Source organism: Lepidochelys kempii, chromosome 11, assembly GCF_965140265.1.
Source record: "Lepidochelys kempii isolate rLepKem1 chromosome 11, rLepKem1.hap2, whole genome shotgun sequence".
NCBI lineage: Eukaryota > Metazoa > Chordata > Testudines > Cheloniidae > Lepidochelys > Lepidochelys kempii.
Genome location: NC_133266.1, coordinates 73,845,476 through 73,866,231, shown reverse-complemented (window position 1 = coordinate 73,866,231; position 20,756 = coordinate 73,845,476). Strand labels below are relative to the sequence as shown.

General features: G+C 40.9%; 1 protein-coding gene across 11 annotated transcripts in view; it reads right to left on the bottom strand.

Annotated features, from left to right (window-relative positions):
* Nucleotides 1-20,756, bottom strand: part of HDAC4 (histone deacetylase 4) — a 469,205-nt gene that overhangs the window by 141,966 nt on the left and 306,483 nt on the right. For all 11 annotated transcript variants that reach the window (XM_073306830.1, XM_073306829.1, XM_073306834.1 and 8 more), the window contains one exon: nucleotides 9,328-9,449. In XM_073306830.1, coding sequence (XP_073162931.1) covers nucleotides 9,328-9,449 — 122 coding nt within the window. The remainder of the gene's footprint in view (nucleotides 1-9,327; nucleotides 9,450-20,756) is intronic.

The following is a 20,756-nucleotide window of genomic DNA, read 5'->3' as shown; positions in this document are numbered from 1 at the left end:
TGATGGAGGGGGAGGAGGTAAGGGAGGGAAGTAGAGGTCTGACAGAGGCAGCCAAGTCAAAGAGACTTTGAGATTCACATCATGGAAGGACTGAGACTCAAGGTGTGACTGGCAGGAGAAAGGGAGAGTTTTCAGTATTGACGGGGAATTAAGAAATGGAGAGATGGAAGAAGCAGCAGTGTTTGGGTGAAGACAAGGTGACAATTTGCTCAATTTTGAAATTAAATTTTAATATTTAAAGTAACCTTTGTGAGGTGTGGGGCTCTAACATTTGATGGGATGCCACATGTTCTACAGGTTCTTTAGAATTTTCTAAAGCAAACAGGACAAAGTATTTATTTTCATGGTAAAAATCCTAGATTTTAATGGGTTAAAGCCAAGATGATGGCTGGGATGGAATAGAGAGAAAAATAAATTCAAGCATCAAAGTCACAGTGAGAGACTGAGGAAGGTCGGGGAGGGGGGAAGAGAAGGGTCTGTGGATGATTGCTCAGAAGGGTGGGGTGGGAGAGGAGAGGTTTTAAATAAAAATTGTGGGAGAGATGGGGAGTAGCTAGAAAAAACAGGAAGGAGCCAGTTCTCACCCTAAGAACTGTATTTGGGGGTTTCAGAAGCAGTGAAAATTAGATGCCCTGGTTCTCAAGATAAATTGAGAATCCAGAATATTTTTTCCAAATGAAAAACTAGAAACCTCTTGCAACACTCCAAACTAGATAGTGGATGGATGGGAGAACTATATTGCTCCTCAGATACAAATAAAAGGAAAGTTTTCCTATCATTAAAGAAAACAACCAATTTGTAGCTGAAATCGGAAACACAGACAAATTCTGTTAGCTATGAATGTTAGCTTGCGGGTTTTAGGACAAATGTATGCATCCAATATGTCCACTAATCTATTTTTTCAACTGTATGTTTCTCTTGATTATAGCTTTCTCCTAACAGAAAATTATTTTATAGGATGATTTTAACATTCTCCATGGATAGACCCAACAGTCCTAAAATGAATAGATCCAGTCTCACAAAAGAACAGAACTGATTGATGTTTATCACTATAAGGAGTGACTTTCTTTACTCCAACAGAAGGAACTCTTTCTTCCAGTTGCACAGGGTTTTGTAGACTCCTCCTTGCTAGCTACTGTCCCATCATACTACTCAAAACAGGTGTCTACAGGTCATTTATTCAGAGTGATCTGGGTTACTTGGTAAACTGGGTGCAAGGCAACAATTTTAACATGCATTAAAATATGGCTAAGCATAAATGTATGTATCTAGGAACAAAGAATGTAGTCCATACTTATAGGATGGGGGACTGGGAAGCAGTGACTCTAAAAAAGAGTCTCTAAAAATCACCTGAACATGCACTCCCAGTGTGATGCTGTGGTCAAAAGAGCTAATGTGATTCTGGGATGTATAAATAGGGGAATCTCAGATAGGAGTAGAGAGGTTATTTTACATCTCTATTTGGCACTGATGTAACTGCTGCTGCAATACTGAGTTCAGCTGTGGTGCACACACAATTCAAGAAGGATGTTGATAAATTGGAAAGAGTTCAGAAAAGAGCTGTGAGATCAACTAAAGGATTAGAAAACCTGCCATACAGTGATAGACTCAAAGAGCTCAATCTATTTAGCTTAACAAAGAGAAGGTTAAGGGGTGACTTGATCACAGTCTATAAATAGCTACACTGGGAACAAATATTTAATAATGGCTCTTCAGTCTGGCAGAGAATGGTATTACATGATCCAATGGTTGGAAGTTGAAACTAGATAAATTCATAAAAACAACAAGGAGTCCAGTGGCACCTTAAAGACTAACAGATTTATTTGGGTATAAGCTTTCATGGGTAAAAAAACCCACTTCTTCAGATGCATCTGAAAGCTTATGCCCAAATAAATCTGTTAGTCTCTAAGGTGCCACCGGACTCCTTGTTGTTTTTCTGGATACAGACTAACACGACTACCCCCTGATACTAGATAAATTCAAAATGGGGAAAAAAAGTGTAAATTTTTTAATTGAGAGAGTAATCATCATTGGAACAATTTACCAAGGGTGTGAGGGATTGTGGGCCTTGAACTTGGCCCTAGGGGGTCCCCAGACAGTGTTCACGCCATGACCAGGAACCAGCAGCTCACCTGAGTGACCAGAGAAGGAAACCAGCGAAGTGGTAGCTCACAGACGGTCCTGCCCCTGAAGCTCCCGATTAGGGGAAACATCCAGCACCCCCCATAGGCTGAGGAACTCTATATAAACCAGGAAGTAACTCAGGAGGTTGTTCAAGCAACTACAGGAATCCCTGACTGGCTGCTACTACAGACCCCTCTTGCTTACCTGACTCCTACATTCCTGCCTGCTCCTAGTCCCTGCCCCTCTATCTCAAACTCTGGTCTACTCCCAGTTCCTGCTTTCACAGAATCGTAGAATATCAGGGTTGGAAGGGACCTCAGGAGGTCATCTAGTCTAACCCCCTGCTCAAAGCAGGACCAATCCCCAATTTTTGCCCCAGATCCCTAAATGGCCCCCTCAAGGATTGAATTCACAACCCTGTATTTAGCAGGCCAATGCTCAAACCACTGAGCTATCCCTCCCCGCATAATTTTTTTTATTTCACAAGTTCTAGGATTGTCACCCCAGACTAAAGGTAAAATCTTTATTCTAACCAATGTCTAAATTATTGTTTTCTGGTGGTGCAGATCATGTGGCACAGATTATTAATAGCTCTGGTCTTTACACCATTTGACACTGCGCTCCAGCTGCCATTCTGCTCTCTGGCTCGTATGATTCTTCTTTCCTGCCTTACTCCAGTTCCCTGCTCCTATGCCTTACCCTTGACACTGTCTCCAGCTCTGACCCCTGCACTGACCACTAAGATTGACTCCTGCCCAACCGCTAGACCTGACCACCTACTCTCCGGTTACAGATAATGGTCATGGTGGATTCTCCATCATTGACAATTTTAAAATCAAGATTGGATGGTTTTCTAAAAGATCTGCTATAAGAATTATTTTGGGGAAGTTCTATGGCTTGTGTTATACAGAAGGTCAGACTAGATGATCAAAATGGTCTTTCTGCATTGGGACCAACGAATCTAATTCTAAATTACTCTCAGGTTGACTGGCGGGACTGATGCCAAAAATGATCAATCATGAGGTTGTCACAGACCTGACAGTGTAAGTCAATGGTTAAATATTCCCCACCAGACCTGGCTGAAGGTGGATCCTACAGTGGGCATCTTTAAACTGCATACCATTTTGAAATATTCCACTAATTCTAGCTGAAAGTCCATTAGAGAAATGAGGAATACTACTAGAAATGTTAGAATCTCTCATAAAGGAAGAAACATTTTTAAGTACCCGGCAACTGTATCTCGAACCTATTACTCAATGCAGAAAAGGCATCTGACTGGGTGGTATGGTCATGTCTTTTTTTTAACTATGCTCTGTGTGCAGCCATGGAGTGGAGGGTAGCTTTTCAAACACGGATTTTTGAATTATTCACAGACACTAGTATTTCTTTGCTAACAAATGGCTCCTGCTTTGTCTTTTTTCAGCTCAAATAGGGTGGTAGGCACAGTTGCCCAGTACTGAACAGAAGGAAAATCATCTCCACATCAGAACCTCTGGCTTGCTTCATCTGAGTGTATCTTTTAGCCATAAGAGTAAGACTGACAGAAAAGAACAAATTAGCTTTGAACGCCCTTCTTCCATACAAGTCCTACAGTGGCTATTCCGATTCTTTTACATCTCAGAGGATTATGATTTTCAATATGGTTTCAAGATGAAGGTGTCCAAGTTTTGAGGCATGATTCTCACTACTGACATGAAGACTTCATAGGAAGTAGCTAGATCCTCTTCCCTAATGCCCTGAAGGGATTTAAGTATCTCAGCCTCCAGATAAACTTGACCCTTCCCAAGTGTGTAAAACTAATTTTGAGCATTTCTTGCTGCTGATGTCATCATGACCTCACTGAATGGAATGACATTACTAGCAGCTGGCTGAGTCATATATTTGAGCTAAAATGGTAACCCCTTCTCATTCAGTCAAATTGCTTCTACTATCTGCCCCTAAATTCCTCTTAGAATTTCTCAAAAAGATCAGTACATTCCTATGGTAAAATTGGAAATATGAGTTAAATGTAGCTGGGACAGTTCACATCAGCTGACAATCTGACTCAAGATCAAATGGAATGTTCTTTGTAGCTTTAGGGAAAAAGGCAAAATTGCCTTGCCAAATTTTAAACCTTATTTAGAGATGTTATGTTAGAAAAATGACCTTTGACATGCTTCACACCACTACTTGTCCTGTGGGTACCAATAGAGAAGGTTCTAATAGGAACCGTCAAATTAAATTTAACACTTGTTCATAGAACTACATGGACTCCAGAGCTACTTGGATCACATCATGATTTTGGTTAACACAACTGGCATCTTTAATGGAAAATGAGACAAAAACTGAAATATCTCCTCAATGCCTTTCTCTGCTCCTACTCCTTAATAATCCTGATCTCAAAAGATCTAACTGTACAAAAGCGCTCATAGTAGATTGAACCAAATGTAATAGAACAAAATTAACCCAGTTTTATACAAGGAAAAATACAGGAACATGGAGAAGATGGTGAAATTAATGCACAAAACCTGTTCCGTCTCACCCCTTTCCTCACATATGCCATTATGCCTACTGTGTATGGTATGACTACCCACTTATTTTTGCAAACATAGCACTGCCTGATCACATAGCACAGGAAAAAACACCAATATTTAATTATTTTGCCTGCATAAGAAAAAAGTCATACAACTGAATTTGCGGAGGCAGACTAAAATTGCTATTCAAAGACTCACAGCCCTTAAGACATGCTCTATTTCTAATTCCATGAGAGAAATCCAGATTAAATCCTATGTAGATCTACATCCTCCTTGGTTAGGTCTAAGCAATTAACCTAGGCTTGTCTCCTCTTTCCTGCAAGGGCTGCAGTTAGTAAAGGTTCTTGATGTTCATGTACAGGCTACACCCAAAGAGAGGTTCCGTTATTTTGGTCAATTGTTCATATATTTGTCACACCTATGCCTAATATCCAGCTTCTCTACACCCTCTTTGTGTTTGATAACAGCCCCTCTGTGGGCCTCTAATTATGGCTTCTAGAAATAAATGAAAATTTACAGCTTTTCTCTTTATTCTGGGCATATCAGGGCACAAAGAACACAATGGAAGTGGTAAAGCTGAATAAGCACGGACAAAAATATCACAGTATTGACTCCATTCCATGAGTACTCTAAGACCAAGTGGATCACCAGCATTTTTACACATTTAGGCAGAAATCTGAGCAGTCCCATTTTTCCACCTCTTACTTCCATCTACGAAAGCAAGTCGAGTTCTTTCCTCTCATTTGGGGTCTGATTCTTTCACTTGTAGTTGGGTGTTAGGTTGTTTCTCCTCACTCCTCCTGTTGATTGCTAATACTTATCTCTGTAAATTTGTATGTTTGTCAGTGTTGCATCGTTTTTATAATCACAGAACTAGTAATGTTAAAACTGGTATTCCTTATCCTAACATTTATTTTCTTTGGCCTTTCCCTCTTTCTGCTTCTTCTGTGATAAAATTTGTTTGAAACTACGAAGTGAGAAACTTTTTTCCAGCTACACAAGATGAAAGCAGTTTATTTATGTCAGAGTAATATGCAAAAAATATAATGTAATTAGCTGACAAAAATATGGTTCTAAAGTTCTATGGTGTACAGAACAATAAGTGCCAAATAGAGTGACAGCTGTCATACTGATTTATTATACATGATTTGCATTAAAATTCCAGTGCTGTAGGGCTTCACAAAAACAACAATTTAAATGATTGAAAAAAGTGACTAAGAACACTGCAGGCAGAGACTATGTTAGATACAGTAAGGTGTTAGAAAATAATTGGACACTCCACCTATAAACTAGTTTTTTAGGCAACACTTTTGCAAGAAAAAACATCTGTATTTTAGTCCCAAACTTTTAGTTAACCTTCCATATGTCACGAAAATGGTGCATTGAAAACACAAAGGACCAACACCCATACATCTTCACAGACACAATCTTTAAATAGAGCCTAACTAAAGAGAAAACAGGACATACAGAGAGGATTTCCCAAAGCACTATAAATGTCAGAGGAACAGGATGAATTTGGAAACACAAAGAGCATCTAAGTCAAAGTCTTCCACAGTAGCAGAGCAGATACAGATTTATTGTACAATTGCCTCGAAGTGTGGTTCTGCTCTGAGAAATGACTGAAAAAACAGCATAAGATGTTTAATATTTATTCTCTCTCATTGATTTACATAATAAAGTTTTTCTTTTTAATTTCTGCCAGACTTGCAAACTCATCCCGGACTCCAAGTAAAGCTAAAATTTTCCTTCTCATATAGTATCTGTAATAAAAGCTCAATAGGCTATATGAAGCTCTCAGTTGTCTCATCTGTGTAACCCCTTTAACTTTCAGTGGGTTTGCATGAGTGTAACTGATTGGAACTTAGTAAAGAGTTCTACTGCTGAGTTCAAAGAATACAATCCAGTCACACTCTCTTCTCTCTGCTGGCTCATGCAGCACTAACAGGAGCAAGAATAAATAATGCAAAACAGTTCAGGTAAAATTAGGTCTTCTTTTCGGTCTGCTCTTGCCCTAACTGTGACAGAAAAATGAATCCAGAAGCCCTGTGCATAGGAGTGTGGTGTCCAGAAGGACCAAACTTAGATTTTTCAACCAAACATGAAAATTGTAGGGCCAGAGATCCAGAGAGTGAGCCAGAGATCCAGCTTGATTTACTGTACTTATGCTAACCGAATACCAATCACCTGTGCAACCATTTTATCCTAAGAGAACTGTAGCTCAACACTATTAAGACAGCATTCCGCATCTTGAAACTTCAGACTATTTTGGCTCCAAACGGGGAAGCTAACTGAAGCACAATTAACACATATACAGGGACAGGGAGAAGGGGTGGTTGGATGTGGCAGAGGTCCCGGGGTGGGCGGGGGGGGGGGGCAGTCAGGAAGGAGAGAGGGGGGGTTGGATGGGGTGGCGGGGGGGCAGTCAGGGGCAGGGGTTCCTCGGGCGGTCAGGAAGAAGGGGTGGTTGGATGGGGCACGGGTCCCTGGGGGGGGGCAATCAGGAATGAGTGGAGGGGTTGGATGGGGTGGCAGTGGGCAGTCAGTGGTGAGGGTTCCTTGGGCAGTCAGGGGACAGGAAGCAGGGGTGGATGGAGCAGGAGTCCGGGGGAGTGGGGGGGGGCACATGTCAGGGAACGGGGGTTGGATGGAGCAGGAGTCCGGGGGGAGGGCGCGTCAGGAGGCGAGAAGTGGGGGTGGGGGGATCCGGGGCAGGGTCTGGGCCACACCTGGCAGTTTGGAAAGGCAGTATCACCCCTAACCGGCCCTCCATACAATTTCCGAAACTCGATGGGGCCCTCAGGCCAAAAAGTTTACCCGCCCCTGCTGTAATGGCACTTTACTTAAAACTCGTCATGATCAGACCATATAAATAAAGGCATCTCAGTAAGGGCACTACAATTCACTAGTGGGGGGGCAGGGGGGGGAGGGCAGTTTAGGGTGACCAGATGTCCTGATTTTATAGGGACAGTCCCGATATTCACGGCTTTTTCTTATATAGGTGTCTATTGCTTCCCACGCCAACCCGATTTTTCACACTTGCTATCTGGTCATCCTAGGGCAGTCCGTTGCAGGTAAACAGCAATTGAAGTATGGCAGCTAATCAGATCACAGAGTTCAGTAATCAGAGTACAGAGATTTACATATTTGCAACATGGTTACGGTAAAACAATCATAACACGATTATGGAAATCACTGCACATTTTTGGCTGGTGGCTGTTAGCCAATCAGAGTGCAAGGATTTTCACGGTATACAGTTAGAGAAATAGCCATGAAGGCTGGCAGTTTTCAAAAGAAGCCGAAGTGAGTTCTGTAAGCAAATCCTTTGTCCAAATGCACCTCTGCTTTTAGAGTCAGAGTTTATTACAGCCAGAAGGGACCACCAGATCATCTAGTCTGACCACCACTGTATCATAGGCCATCACCACTGAACTGAGACCAAGGTTTTACAGCCCACAGGAAACTAGACTATTATGTGCAACAGGCAGAGAACACGAGGGATAGAGGTGCAACAGTGCTTGAGATGATTAAGTGAAACATACCCAGATAATTTTGGAAAGTGATTTGAGCCCACATGCTGCAGAGGAAGGCAAAACACCCTCAAGATCACTGCCAATCTGAGGTAGGGGAGAATTCCTTCCTGATGATACACCTGGTGATCAGTTAAGACCCTGAGCATGTGAACAAGAACCAGCCTGCCAAGCACCTCAGAGAGAGAATGCTTGGTCCCACCTCAGAGCCCTGGTCCTCCCTGTCTAATGTCCCATCTCCGGCTGTGGCCAACTCTGATGCTTCACTGGAAAAGGATATAATTGGGGGGCTGGGGGTGGGGGGGAGAAAAATCCCTTCCTGACCCTTGCAGGTGGCCTGCTGAAATCCTAAAGCATGAGCTTTCTCCCCTTTTCCTTTCCCCTCAAAAAAAATCAAAAAGAGCACTTTTAAATAGGGAAGTTTAAAATTAAATGGGTAATTTTAAAGTTCCCTATTTAAAAGGTACTTTAAAGACACAGTACTGTGTGCTCAGTCCTTCCCAGCATGGCTGTTAGTGAAATCAAGGGGAGCCCATCAGGGTTTATTTATTCAGAGAGTTTTAGGCTGTTGAGGTTAGAAGCGAAGGTTCCATGTGATGTGGAGTTGATGAGAGTAGCCAATCAAAACAGATATTTGCATAATATATAGCTGAGAAATAACTGGCCCCTCAATCAAAGCACAGGGAATAGCAAAACTCAGAAACAACCATACACAGGTATGAGCCAGTAACTTTACTGTAAATCCTCATGCTTTGACTGGCAGAGATGATTATTTTTTGCATAATATACTACACGCAACAAAAAAGCCCTTAAAATAGTATTAAGAAATATGCTTTTTTCTTGTTTAATGAAACACTTATTGACCAAAGACAAATCTATTTTAATTTTGCACTTGTGAGGATGACAAACTCACAAATGTCATTAAATTAGGCTTCCATGTGAAGTTTTTATAATTCTTAATAAATTTCTGCCTGGCCAAACTAAACACTAAACACTTTTCATTCATTCTACACTGCTACAGGGGTAGAGGTGTTTATAAAAAAGGATTACATGTTAAAAACATCACCCATGATTTTAGTTAACATTTACTCCTTTTACAAAAGGACAGACTGCCACAGTAAAGATATTTAGGGTGCAAGACAGAAAATTCATATTGGATTTACCTGTTTTTCGGAGTGGAAAGTCATCTTTGGAATCGTACATCCCCAGTACAGGGTGATTGTAGGTGCCTGATACTCCACTTTGTGGGGGGGAACTCTGGTCAAGAGAACTGTGCTGCGTTTTCCTATATAGGAAGGAGTAGAAAGAGAAAGTGGAAACTTTACAAAAGTTAAGTGTAAGGGGAGATAGTATAGATTAATCTTCTCTGTTTATATTAAAGGATCCTGTACTGACATTCAAAGCAGTGAGAGTTAACCCTGGACAATGTGGTCAGACAAAAAGAAGGTTACTCAACTTGTGAAGTAACTAGAGTTCTTTGAGGTGTGACCCCCTGCAGGTGCTCAACTTCAGGTGTGCACCTCTGCGGAAAGATTTTTGGTAGCAGTTCCCATTTGGCTTGCAAATGTGCCCTACACATCCTCATGCCCTGCAATGAGGCTATATAGGACTGCATGGGTAAACCACCCTGAGTTTCTTCCCACACAAAAACTCCAAAGCAGAGGGGAAGGAGGGCAGATAGTGGATCACCTATAGGGGAACACACCTGGAAGAACTCCAGTTACTGCAAAAGGTGAGTAACCTCTCCTTCTTTGAGTAGTGTCCCTGTAGGTGCTCCATTTCAGGTGACTTCTGAGTAGTAACCGCTTTAAGAAGGTGGGAGGTTCAGAACCGAGTCCAGCACTAAGGAGAGGACTATGTTACCAAACTGCAGCATCCAATTTAGCAAAGTGAATCAAAGCATAATGGCTGGAAAAAGCATGCACCATGGTCTATGCTGCAGATTTCACCAACTGGAACATTCTTGAGTAGGGCTACGGATCTTGACTGTAATCTAGTAGAACGTGCAGTCACTCATAGGGGAGGTTGAGCATCAGCCAAGCCATACCAGGTAATAATACATCCAGAGATCTTCTTAGACAGTCTCTGCATGGAGACAGTGAATCCCCTAGACCTATCTGCAATAGAAACAGTCTAGGGAACTTCCTGAAAGCTCTGGTTCTCTCCAAGTAAAAAGCTAATGCCCTTTTAACAACCAGTATATGGAAGATGGCTTCCTGTGTAGTCTGATGTGGCTTAGGAAAGAAAACTGGAAGGTGAACAGACACTAAGTGAACCTTGATGGAACTCATATAGACCTGATGTCTTCAATTTCAACAGGTAATCCAAGATTGTGGAAAGACAACTGAATAGGTGAAAGTGGACGGCGGTTACACCAAACATGATACCTTCTCCATTTCTGAAGGAAAGTGTGTCTTGTAGATTCCTTGCTGCTATTTAACAGCACATTTTACTTCTGATGAAAGGATGCGTCTAGTCCCAAGAACCATTGAGGAATCATGCTTGGAGTTACAGAATGTTCAGACTGGGGAGAAGTTTTCTCCCTGTATTCTGATACAACAGTAAAGAATTGATCAGGAGTCTCTACAGAGGGCGAGAGGAGAGTCTGATGAGGTAAGGAAACAAAACTCGTCTTGGCCAGGCTGGTGCAATCAAAGTGACCCCGGCTTGGTCTGACTTGATCTTGCTGAAAATCTTTCAAAGCAATGGAGTTGGTGGATATACATACCAAAAAATAAATAAATAAAAAGATTCCTTGTCCATATAATGAGAAAGGTGTCTCCTAGAGGTTCTGGATTGAGTTCTCCTTTGGAACAGAATATTCTGCACTTTGTGTTGGCTACAGTGGTGAAAAAGTCAACTTCTGGAAACCCCCCCAGCTAGAAATATTTTCTTAAAGACTCAAGAGTTCAATTCTCATTTGTAATTTGGGGAAACAGTCTGCTGCGGTAGTATGCCATAGTGTTTTGTCTACATGGGACATAAAAAACCGAAATGGCAATCGGACTAGCTATGCACCAATTCCAAAGCTTTATCACTTTGCACATATGCAAATACGCTCCACCCTGACTACTGATATATACACAAGCTATGTTGTGTGTCCTGATCTTGAATGACTTGTTTTTGATTAGGGGAAGAAAGTGGAGGCAAGCATTTCTGACCGCCCTTAACTCCAGCAGATTGACAGGCAAGTCTTGCTTTTGCTTTGACCATTTGCCTTGGGCAGCGTGTGGACCCATATGTGCTCACCCTCCCGAGAGGGAAGTATCTGATATTATCATGACAATAGGGGGATTCTGGATTTTGGGATTCCTACACAAACCTTGAAAGGATCCTTCCACCAGGTAAGTGACTGCAGGACCCGACTGGGTAAAGACACCTGTTTGTTCAGACTGTTTGTGCTCGGCACAAACTGTCCTGAGCCACCCTTGGAGACATCAAAAATGTAATCTGGTGTTCTGTGTTACCAAAAAGGCAAGCTGCTACATGGCCCAGAAGCAGCAGACATGTCCTTGCTGGAACTTGAGAGCTGAGCTGCATTCTTAGGATAAGGTTCTTTAGAGTGAGGAAGCTGTCAGGAGGGAGATAAACCTTGCCTGTCACTGAATCCAGAAATACTCCTATAAAAAGTATTCACTGTGCAGGAGTCCAGGCCGATTTCTCAAGATTTATTTGTAAGCCTTAACCGCAGAATAATCAAGTTGTTTGAGCTGTCAACAGCAACTCCTGGTAAGCTGGCCTCTAATGAGACAGTCGTCAAGGAAGGGAAAGACAGTTATTCCTATGTAACAAAGGTGGGAGGCTACAATCACCATGATTTTTGAGAAAATCCCTGGGGCAGAAGAAAGGCCAAAGGGTAGGACCTGGTACTGGTAGCGATTGTCATCAAATGTGAAACAAAACATCGTTTGTGAGAGGATGAATTTTTTATGAATTGTTATATGGAAGTAGGAATCCTTGAGGACGAGAGTCACAAACCAGTCCATGGACTCCATGCAGGGAATTATAGCTGCTAGGGATACCATCCTGAATTTCAGATGTTTGACATGTTTGTTCAATTGTCTGAGATCCAGTTTCTTGAGTATTAGAAAATATCTTGAATAGAACCCTTTTCCTGTGTTGAAGTGGAACCGGTTCTGTGGCTTCTAAACTTGGGAGTAATGTGATCTCCTGTCTCAGCAATTGATCGTGACAGGTGTCCCTGAAGAGAGATGGGGAAATGGGATGGGATGGCAGGATGGAGACAAACAATCATGTAATCAGATTTAATGGCCTTCCGTACTTACCTGTCTAATGTTATAGTCTCCCAGGCATGTTAGTATAGAGAGAGGCAGTGTTCAAACTGAGGAAGAGGGTTGGAATGATACAGCTAAGAAACCCTCACTATCGGGTGGTTTAGACTCTGCACAAAATGATCAGAACATGTGTTTGGAAGATGCTGATAGCTGGGATGAAGCAGCTGAGGTAGTCATTGGCTTTTTTTTTTAGAAAAATCTTAGCCGGTGGGGTTCAGATGGTCTACGGAAGGTGGAAAAACTGAGCAGGACAAGATCTTTGCGCCGACTGAGACCGGCTAAATTTCTTTTATTTGCAGGTGTGTATATCCCCAAAGATCTAAGTGTACTACGAGTCCTTAAGGGTATGATGTGAGTCTGAAAAGACCTTGTGGCCATTAAATGTCCTCAGCAGCCGATTGTACTTCCCATAGGAAATTAGACAACTTAAGCCAGAAAGCTTGTTTCATCACTGTTGTGGTGGAAATAGACCAGACTGCAGTGTTGTCTGCAACAAGTGAAACCTAAAAGACATCTTCACCAAGAGCAGACCCACCTTTCTTTTGGAGCTAAACTGACCTCAGTGTTCCTACGGTAAATGGTCAATAAAAGCATTAAACTTCTCATAGTTCAGGTAGTCATATTTCAACCTCAGGGCCTGGTGATTTGCTATCCTGAACTGTAACATTGTCAAAGAGAAAAGGAGTACTTGTGGCACCTTAGAGACTAACCAATTTATGTGAGCATAAGCTTTCGTGAGCTACAGCCCACTTCATCGGATGCAAAGAGTAGCTTTTATGACCAAGAAGGTCCAGACACTTCTAGTCCTTGTTATATGGAGTAGATATTTGAGCATGCTGTCTCATTAACTGTATCTACAACCAGAGAATTTGGTGCCTGGGGTGAAAAAAAACCTTTGATTTCATCACCAGGATGTAGTATGTTTTATCGGCATATTTGCCTGTAGGGGTGACATTGCTGGAGTTTGGAGTTTACCAAGATGGTCTTGGCTGGCTCTAAAAGAACTTAATCAGCAGTGCCACTCGTGCTGAAGTAGAAATATGCAATATGCCCAAGAGCTTGTGATGTGAATCCTGGACCTCTTCCAGGAGAATCTGAAGAATGTCTACCATCCACTTCAACAGTCCTGGAACTGCCAAAAATCATCAGCTAATGATGGCGGTGGTGGTATTACTGCCTCAACGGGTGATGAAGAAGAGATATTTGTAAGGAAGTGACCTTTTCTGCCCTCACCTCTTGCAGCTCACAGGTCTCCTCTGCTGATTCAGAGTGGAGGGGAGAGGTAGACAGTGCTGGAGAAAGAGCTCTTTTATGTTTCTTATTAAACTGAATCGAGGCCCCTCAAAACTGCTGGTGGTACATTGCCTATGGGTCCAAATAAGGCGAATGAGGAGGACTAGAAGGCATGGGGGTAGGTAGCTATCAGTCGTTGTCTCAAGTATCAACTGGCAGAGGTCATGTATCCTGCCTTCCTTGCATCTGCAGAGGAGAATAACATCTCCTTGAGTAAACTGGAGCACTTTGAGCCAAAAGCTCTGAGTCTGAAAGCTCTTCCACATATTGTGCAGGAGGCGACAACCCTACTTCCTGAATAGTAGAAGCTGGGCAAGCCGTGGGTCTCACTACATGTGTGGTCAGTGACCCAGCAGATCTCAATACTGAGAGATGTCCAGATGTTGCAAGGAGGGGCCACTCGGGCTCATTTGGTAACATGAGATCTTTTAAGGTACCGTGTGGTACCAGGAGCACAGCAGATTTTGGTATGGGCACAAAGGTTGTTCTCGATATTGTTGTCTGAGACACTGATTATGGCACAGAGGGTACCGCAGATTCCTATGAGATCAGACTCTTATCATCATGGGCTTTGATGATATCAGTCTTTGGAACCATGCCCTTTACCATGGAAATATGGGACTTCACTGAAGTCTTGAAGTGCTTCACTGAATCCAAAGTGCTCAGAGCCTCATTAGCAATCCTTCTGGGGCCTGAGGTCTCTGGTGACCAAATCCTCTGAAGAGGAAGTCTTCATTGTGCTCCTCTAATCTCCTTCCTTAGTCTTTGAGTGGGAAGCCCTCAGTACTGCAGTAGTGGTTATAGATACCTCGCTCATGGAGAAGGTTGGGAGGCTGGGGTCTCCACACTGTCTTCATTTTGGAAGCTCTTGATGACAGTGATCATGATATAGACAGAGCACTTACAGAGGTACAGAGTCCCTGTAACAGGAAGATTCTCTGCACCTAGGTCCAAAGCTGGTTTTAAGACATGCTCATCATTAATAGTCTATACTTAATTTCCCTGTTTTTATAGGATCTTCCCTTAAAAGAAGTGGAAATCTTGCACTTGTTGGGGATATGCGAGTCTTCCAAGCAATGAATATACTGAGAATACCCATCGCTGATGGGCAAGGCTTCTCTACACAAGAGGCATCCTTTAAAGCCAGCATCCCAGATAAAAGGGAAAAAAAAACGGACTCCCCTCAATAGGGGAAAAAAAAAACAACAAAAAATATATTTTGGGGGAAAAACAAAATGAGAACAGTTCCAACAACTATAAAGTATTAAATACCCTACAGACTACTGAAGAATTAACACTATACACTATTCTAACTCTAGAGAGAAAACTAGCACACACTAAACTGGCCGATGGCAGTTGAGAAGGAACTGAGGGTGGTTCACACTCACAGCCCTATATAGCAGAGGTGGGCAAACTATGGCCCATGGGACCCTCCTGCCCCTCCTGGTTGGGCCACGCCTGGCTGTTTGGGGTGGCATAGCCTCCCCTAACTGACCCTCCATACAATTTCAGAAACCCGATGTGGCCCTCAGGCCAAACAGTTTGCCCGACCCTGCTATATAGCCTCAGTACGGGACACAAAGATGTGTAGGGCGCATCCGTGGGCCAAACGGGCACTGCTATCAAAAATATCTGATCAAAGGCACAGGGTGCATGCACATCTGAAGTGAAGCACCCACTTGGATACTAGTCGAAGAAGAATCTCGGTCCTTTTTCTTATTTATATTCTAATGTCTTTTTGCTTTGTTCCAGTTTCCTTTTTCCTACACACCCACCTGAAACTACACTGAAGAGAAAATTTAAGAACTCAGGCACTGATATTGCAAGGCAACTAAGGACATGCAAAACTTTAAGCATGGGAATAGTCCCAGAAAATAAAGCCTAAGTTCAGCAAGATTTTTAACCAGGTGTGCAACTTTTAGCATATGCTTAAGTACTATGCTGAATTGGGGGTCTACTTAGTGGGACTACTCAGATTCTTTAAGTTAAGAACATGCTTAAGCACTCTGCTCAAAGCCTGAGTTAGTTTTCGTTTCTCCCACCGACGGTTCTTTGCTGAACTGGAACACAAACTGGAGCATAAATATGATGGTAAAATTAGAAGAAAAACATTAGCTACAATCTGTAGACTTTACTAACAGCAGCAGTGCTGGATAGGTGGTGTCCTGGAGATTGCTTTAAGCACATACGTAGGCCCCAATTGAGAAAAGTACGTAAGTCTTTTGCAAGGTTAGAGCCAAATTGCTCAATACCTTTCAGAATCAATCCCGAAAACTGATAATTTACAGTTTTGGTTTTTTGTTGTTTTATTTTGTTGGTTTTGTTTTAGAAGGCTACTGGATGTAAATTATGCCAAATTTGCTAAAGATATTCAAGTCATTATTTTTCCAAGCCTTCTGCAAGTACGTTGGATGAATTTGTTCTGGTTAATGAAGTGTATCACTTTTGCCAATTTATTTGAAGTTTATAGGCTGATTTTGAAGCCTGACCAAGATACAGTTTTGGAAATCTCCAGATTTTCCATATTAATAGTCTGCTAATCCTTTTAGCAATGTATAGGTTAAGCAATGCAGCTGTCAAACAATTTTCACAGAAATATTTTTCACAAACAAGAAGTCCGGATGCCCCAAAGCAAAGTTTACTACCAAGAAGCGTCAATCCACCAAGGCACACTATGTAGAAAGCCACTCTTTGGTCTTGTCCATACAAGAAACTGTTTATCTTATTGTTGCTTAAAGTACACAGTGATATCAGGTTAAACTGTTTTCACCACTTTGTTAGAGAATGTACACTAACTTCAAAAATGAGTTTAGAGGTGATTTCTCAATCACAGAAAAAAGGAAGACCTGAATACTCCAAACATTTATACATCGTAACTGTTTGTAGGACTGGGATCTAAGATGTGACACCCCTATGCCACCTCTATGGCACTATGGGATATATGCATCCATACCCTTAAAAGAATTTCACAAGTCTGGTAACTGATCACACCTTGAAACATCTAAAATTGCACAGTGAAGTAAATTCAGGAGCATTTCTGATCATGCATGTCTCCAAATACAAACACATATAATTTGAACTGCTGTGATCCTTCTCACAGGTTTGCACAGTAACTCTATGTATGATACTCCAACTATACACACATGGCATTTATGTCTGAATGTACATTCAGTTGATGTATCTGTGATGGAATCTCATGCATACATAGAATGTATGCACCCGTGTATATTTGATTAATCTCAGTCAATGCAATCATAAGTACATCTACCCAGAGACTCACTTAGTAAGTTTGGGTTCCAGATGCATTCATAGTAAACTTCCATGTCTTCTTCCTTTTTTTGGGAAGCAGCCACTCTCACAACTCAATTCCAACAAGATAGGTAATTGAGAACTCCCTCAGAAAACTTAACAGTTCTGCCACTAACCCTACAGTGCCCTGTCCATATTACAATGAAACCAGCTGAATCAACATTATAGCATGTTTAGACCGCTACAGAATTATGACTGTCAAATTAGTTTTAAAAGTTATACAGTGGACAACAATATCATGACAAATTTTGAAAGTAGTTGTGTTATGCCTCATTACCACAAACTGACAATTATAGTATGGAAAGGACATTTAAATAGTTAAGAATGAATGTGAAATATGAATCTAAAACAGTTTACAAAATGGCATGAAAGCATTTGTTGCATGTAAATACAGTCTAAATATGTATTCCATAACAAACCCTTGACTAAATAATATTATTGAGTTACATCTTTGAAGAACTGACAGCTTCTGTCCTTCATTTAATAGATCCTTTAGTGTACAGCTGTACTCTGAAAAGCCACTGTGTAAAATTGGCCCCTTCTCAATCAGCAGATGTTCTGCCTGTGTGTATTCAGAATCACATCTACTTACTTCAGTGATCAAAATAAATAGTGACAGCTTTTTATTCCCATTAGCCCTGCAGAGCCAACAAAGCTGACAGAGAACTGGAGTCAATTTCTTCTTGTGCATCAACAAAATTCTAACACATCTGAAATCCCTTTGAAGGCAACAGCATTCCACAGGGTTCACTCATGACAATCTGAAAACAAGTGGTGGTATGCGTGCAACTAGGAGCAGAATTCAACCTTTATTACACATTGCAAGAGGAGCCAGTTTGTTTTTCATATCCTAGATGGAGTTTGAAACTAGAGCAAAGGAAATAATTTCCCTTGTAAACTGCACACAGTTGATATTGAAGTTACTGACAAACAAACATGAAATCCCATAATGCCATTTGTACAGATTTGCTTTTCAGAGCAATGTCTTCTGCATTAAAATTCTGGATCTCAATAAACCTTAACAAAGAGAATGAAGTAAGTGACTGTCTAGAGGTATGTCAATTTTGTGTCTGTTCTGGAATCTGGCTTGACTGTTCACAGCACAGATGTCATGCTTCTTTTCTGCTGCATTCATTTTGTGTATTACATATAGTTACTGCTGATTACTTCATGTCAAGAGTATGCCTATACCTAAGTATCTAAATCAGTGACTTGGTAGCCTATGTGATTGTATACATACATGTGCCAGTAATTTGTTAATTTAAAAGGTCCTCCTCTTCCCTTCTGAAAGAATGGAAACTGAAAAGTTAGCCTTCTGACTGAGGCCTCAACAAGCAAAGGGCTCTCTTTTTAAAAAAAGTCCTGCAAGTAAGAATGAACATTTATTTGCTAGGGTTGTCAATTAATCGCAGTGAACTCAAGCGATTAACTCAAAACAAATTAACTCTATTGAAAATTAATTGCGATTACGCACAATTTTAATCACGATGTTAAATGATAATAGAATACCAATTTAAATCTATCATAAATATTTTGATTTTTTTTTTTTTACATTTTCAAATATATTGATTTCAATTACAACACAGAATACTTCCATGCTGATGATGCTCATTAAAAAAAATAATGCATTAATTAAATTTGTGACTGACCTCCTGCGGGGAGACTTGTATGTGTCTTGCTCTGTGATTGTACACCCATTCTGCCATATATTTCGTGTTATGGCAGTCTCGGATGATGACCCAGCAGGTGTTATTCGATTTAAGAACACTTTCATTGCAGATATGACAAAACACAAAGAAGGTACCAGTATAAGATTTCTAGGGTAGTTACAGCACTCGACCCAAGGTTTAAGAATCCAAACTGCCTTCCAAAATCTGAGAGGGACAAGGTGTGTAAGATGCTGTCAAGTCTTAAAAGAGCAACATTCTGATTTGGAAACTACAGAACCTGAACCACAAAAAAAAAGAAAATCCATCTTCTGTTGGTGGCATCTGACTCAGATGATGAAAATGAACAAGCATCCATCTGCACTGCTTTGGATCGTTATCTGCTCAAACCCATCACCAGCATGGATGCCTCTCCTCTGGAATGGTGGTCAAAGCATGAAGAGGCATACGAATGCTAGCATATCTGGCAAGTAAATACCTTGCAACGCCAGCTACAAGAGTGCCATGTGAACGGCTGTTCTCGCTTTCAGGTGACACTGTAAATAAGAAGTGGGCAGTACTATCTCCCGTAAATGTAAACAAACGTGTTTGTCTTGGCGATTAGCTGAACAAGAAAAATGACTGAGTAGACTTGTAGGCTCTAAAGTTTTATATTGTTTTGTTTTTGAGTGCAGTTATGTAACCAAAAAACCCCCATTTGTAAGTTTCACTTTCACAATAAAGAGATTGCACTACAGTACTTGTATGAGGTGAACTGAAAAATACTATTTTTTTTGGTTTATCTTTTTTACATTGCAAATATTTGTAATCAAAAATAATATAAAATGAGCACTGTACACCTTGTATTCTGTGTTGTAACTGAAATCAATATATTTGAAAATGTAGAAACATCCAAAAATATTTAAATAAACGGTATTCTATTATTAACAGTGCAATTAAAACTCTGTGATTAATCACATTTTTTTTAATATCATGATTAATCATAATTAATTTTTTAACTGATTGATAGCCCTATTATTTACCTTTAAGAGGAGGGACTACTGGGGATAATCAATGCTGCTACTGGCTTCTAGCGTGTCCTTGAAAGATAGTGAGTAATGCTGCTCTCCCCTATCCCACTTATAACAAACAGCTCCCAACTTCCACTATGAATCTTAACTATACATTTAATGTTGGTTTCTTTACTAAAACCTAGAAGAACCAACTTAGCAACATTTATCACACAAACACTGGCTATTTGTTAAGCACTAGTGCTAATCAAGCTTCTTCATTGGAAACATTTTTTCCAAAGACAAAAAAAAAGTTTTTCAACTGAAAAAAGATTGCAGAAAATATTTAACTTTTCCTGACTAGCTGTATTAAATGATCATCCCCCTAGGTAGTCCCAGTCATCCTTCACTAACTGATAAACAACCACTGTACCACATATTAGTTAAATCTTGTAATGGATTTATAACAGAATTTATAAACTGATTCTGATTAACAAGACTGACCTTGTGCTCATCTCTAGTATTCAATATCATATCAAAGAGCTATAAAGGTATGTTTTTTGCAGCTTACAGATGGAGTAAGTTAAAGGAGTGCACTTTAGCCATTTTGTAAATTACTAAGTATTTTCCTGTCACATGAACGTAATTGGGTATTAGACTTGAGAGGAGTTCTGGAATCCCAGGATCTGGAAGGCTGGTTCAAAATTACTGGTTAATTAAAAGTGTATGTGTGTGTGGGGGGGGGGCATTATTATTTTTGGTTTACTTGCTCTTGTGAATGTATTGAATCATACACTGTATATTTACAGTCTGACATTTTATAACGCAGTCTTTAATTGTCCTAAATTAAATGGATTCTGATCCCAATGGGAGGGGCTTCTGCCTTGTCTTGCCCAGATGCCCTAGCTGTTGAGATCTCTCAGGCTGATGTCGTCTTGTCCCCCATTTCCTTTTCATGATCCCCACGACGGGCAGGATACCTGGCAGTGGCCTGAAAAGTCTGGTGTGGGTGTCCCAGTGTCAACCTCTGACTGTTGGT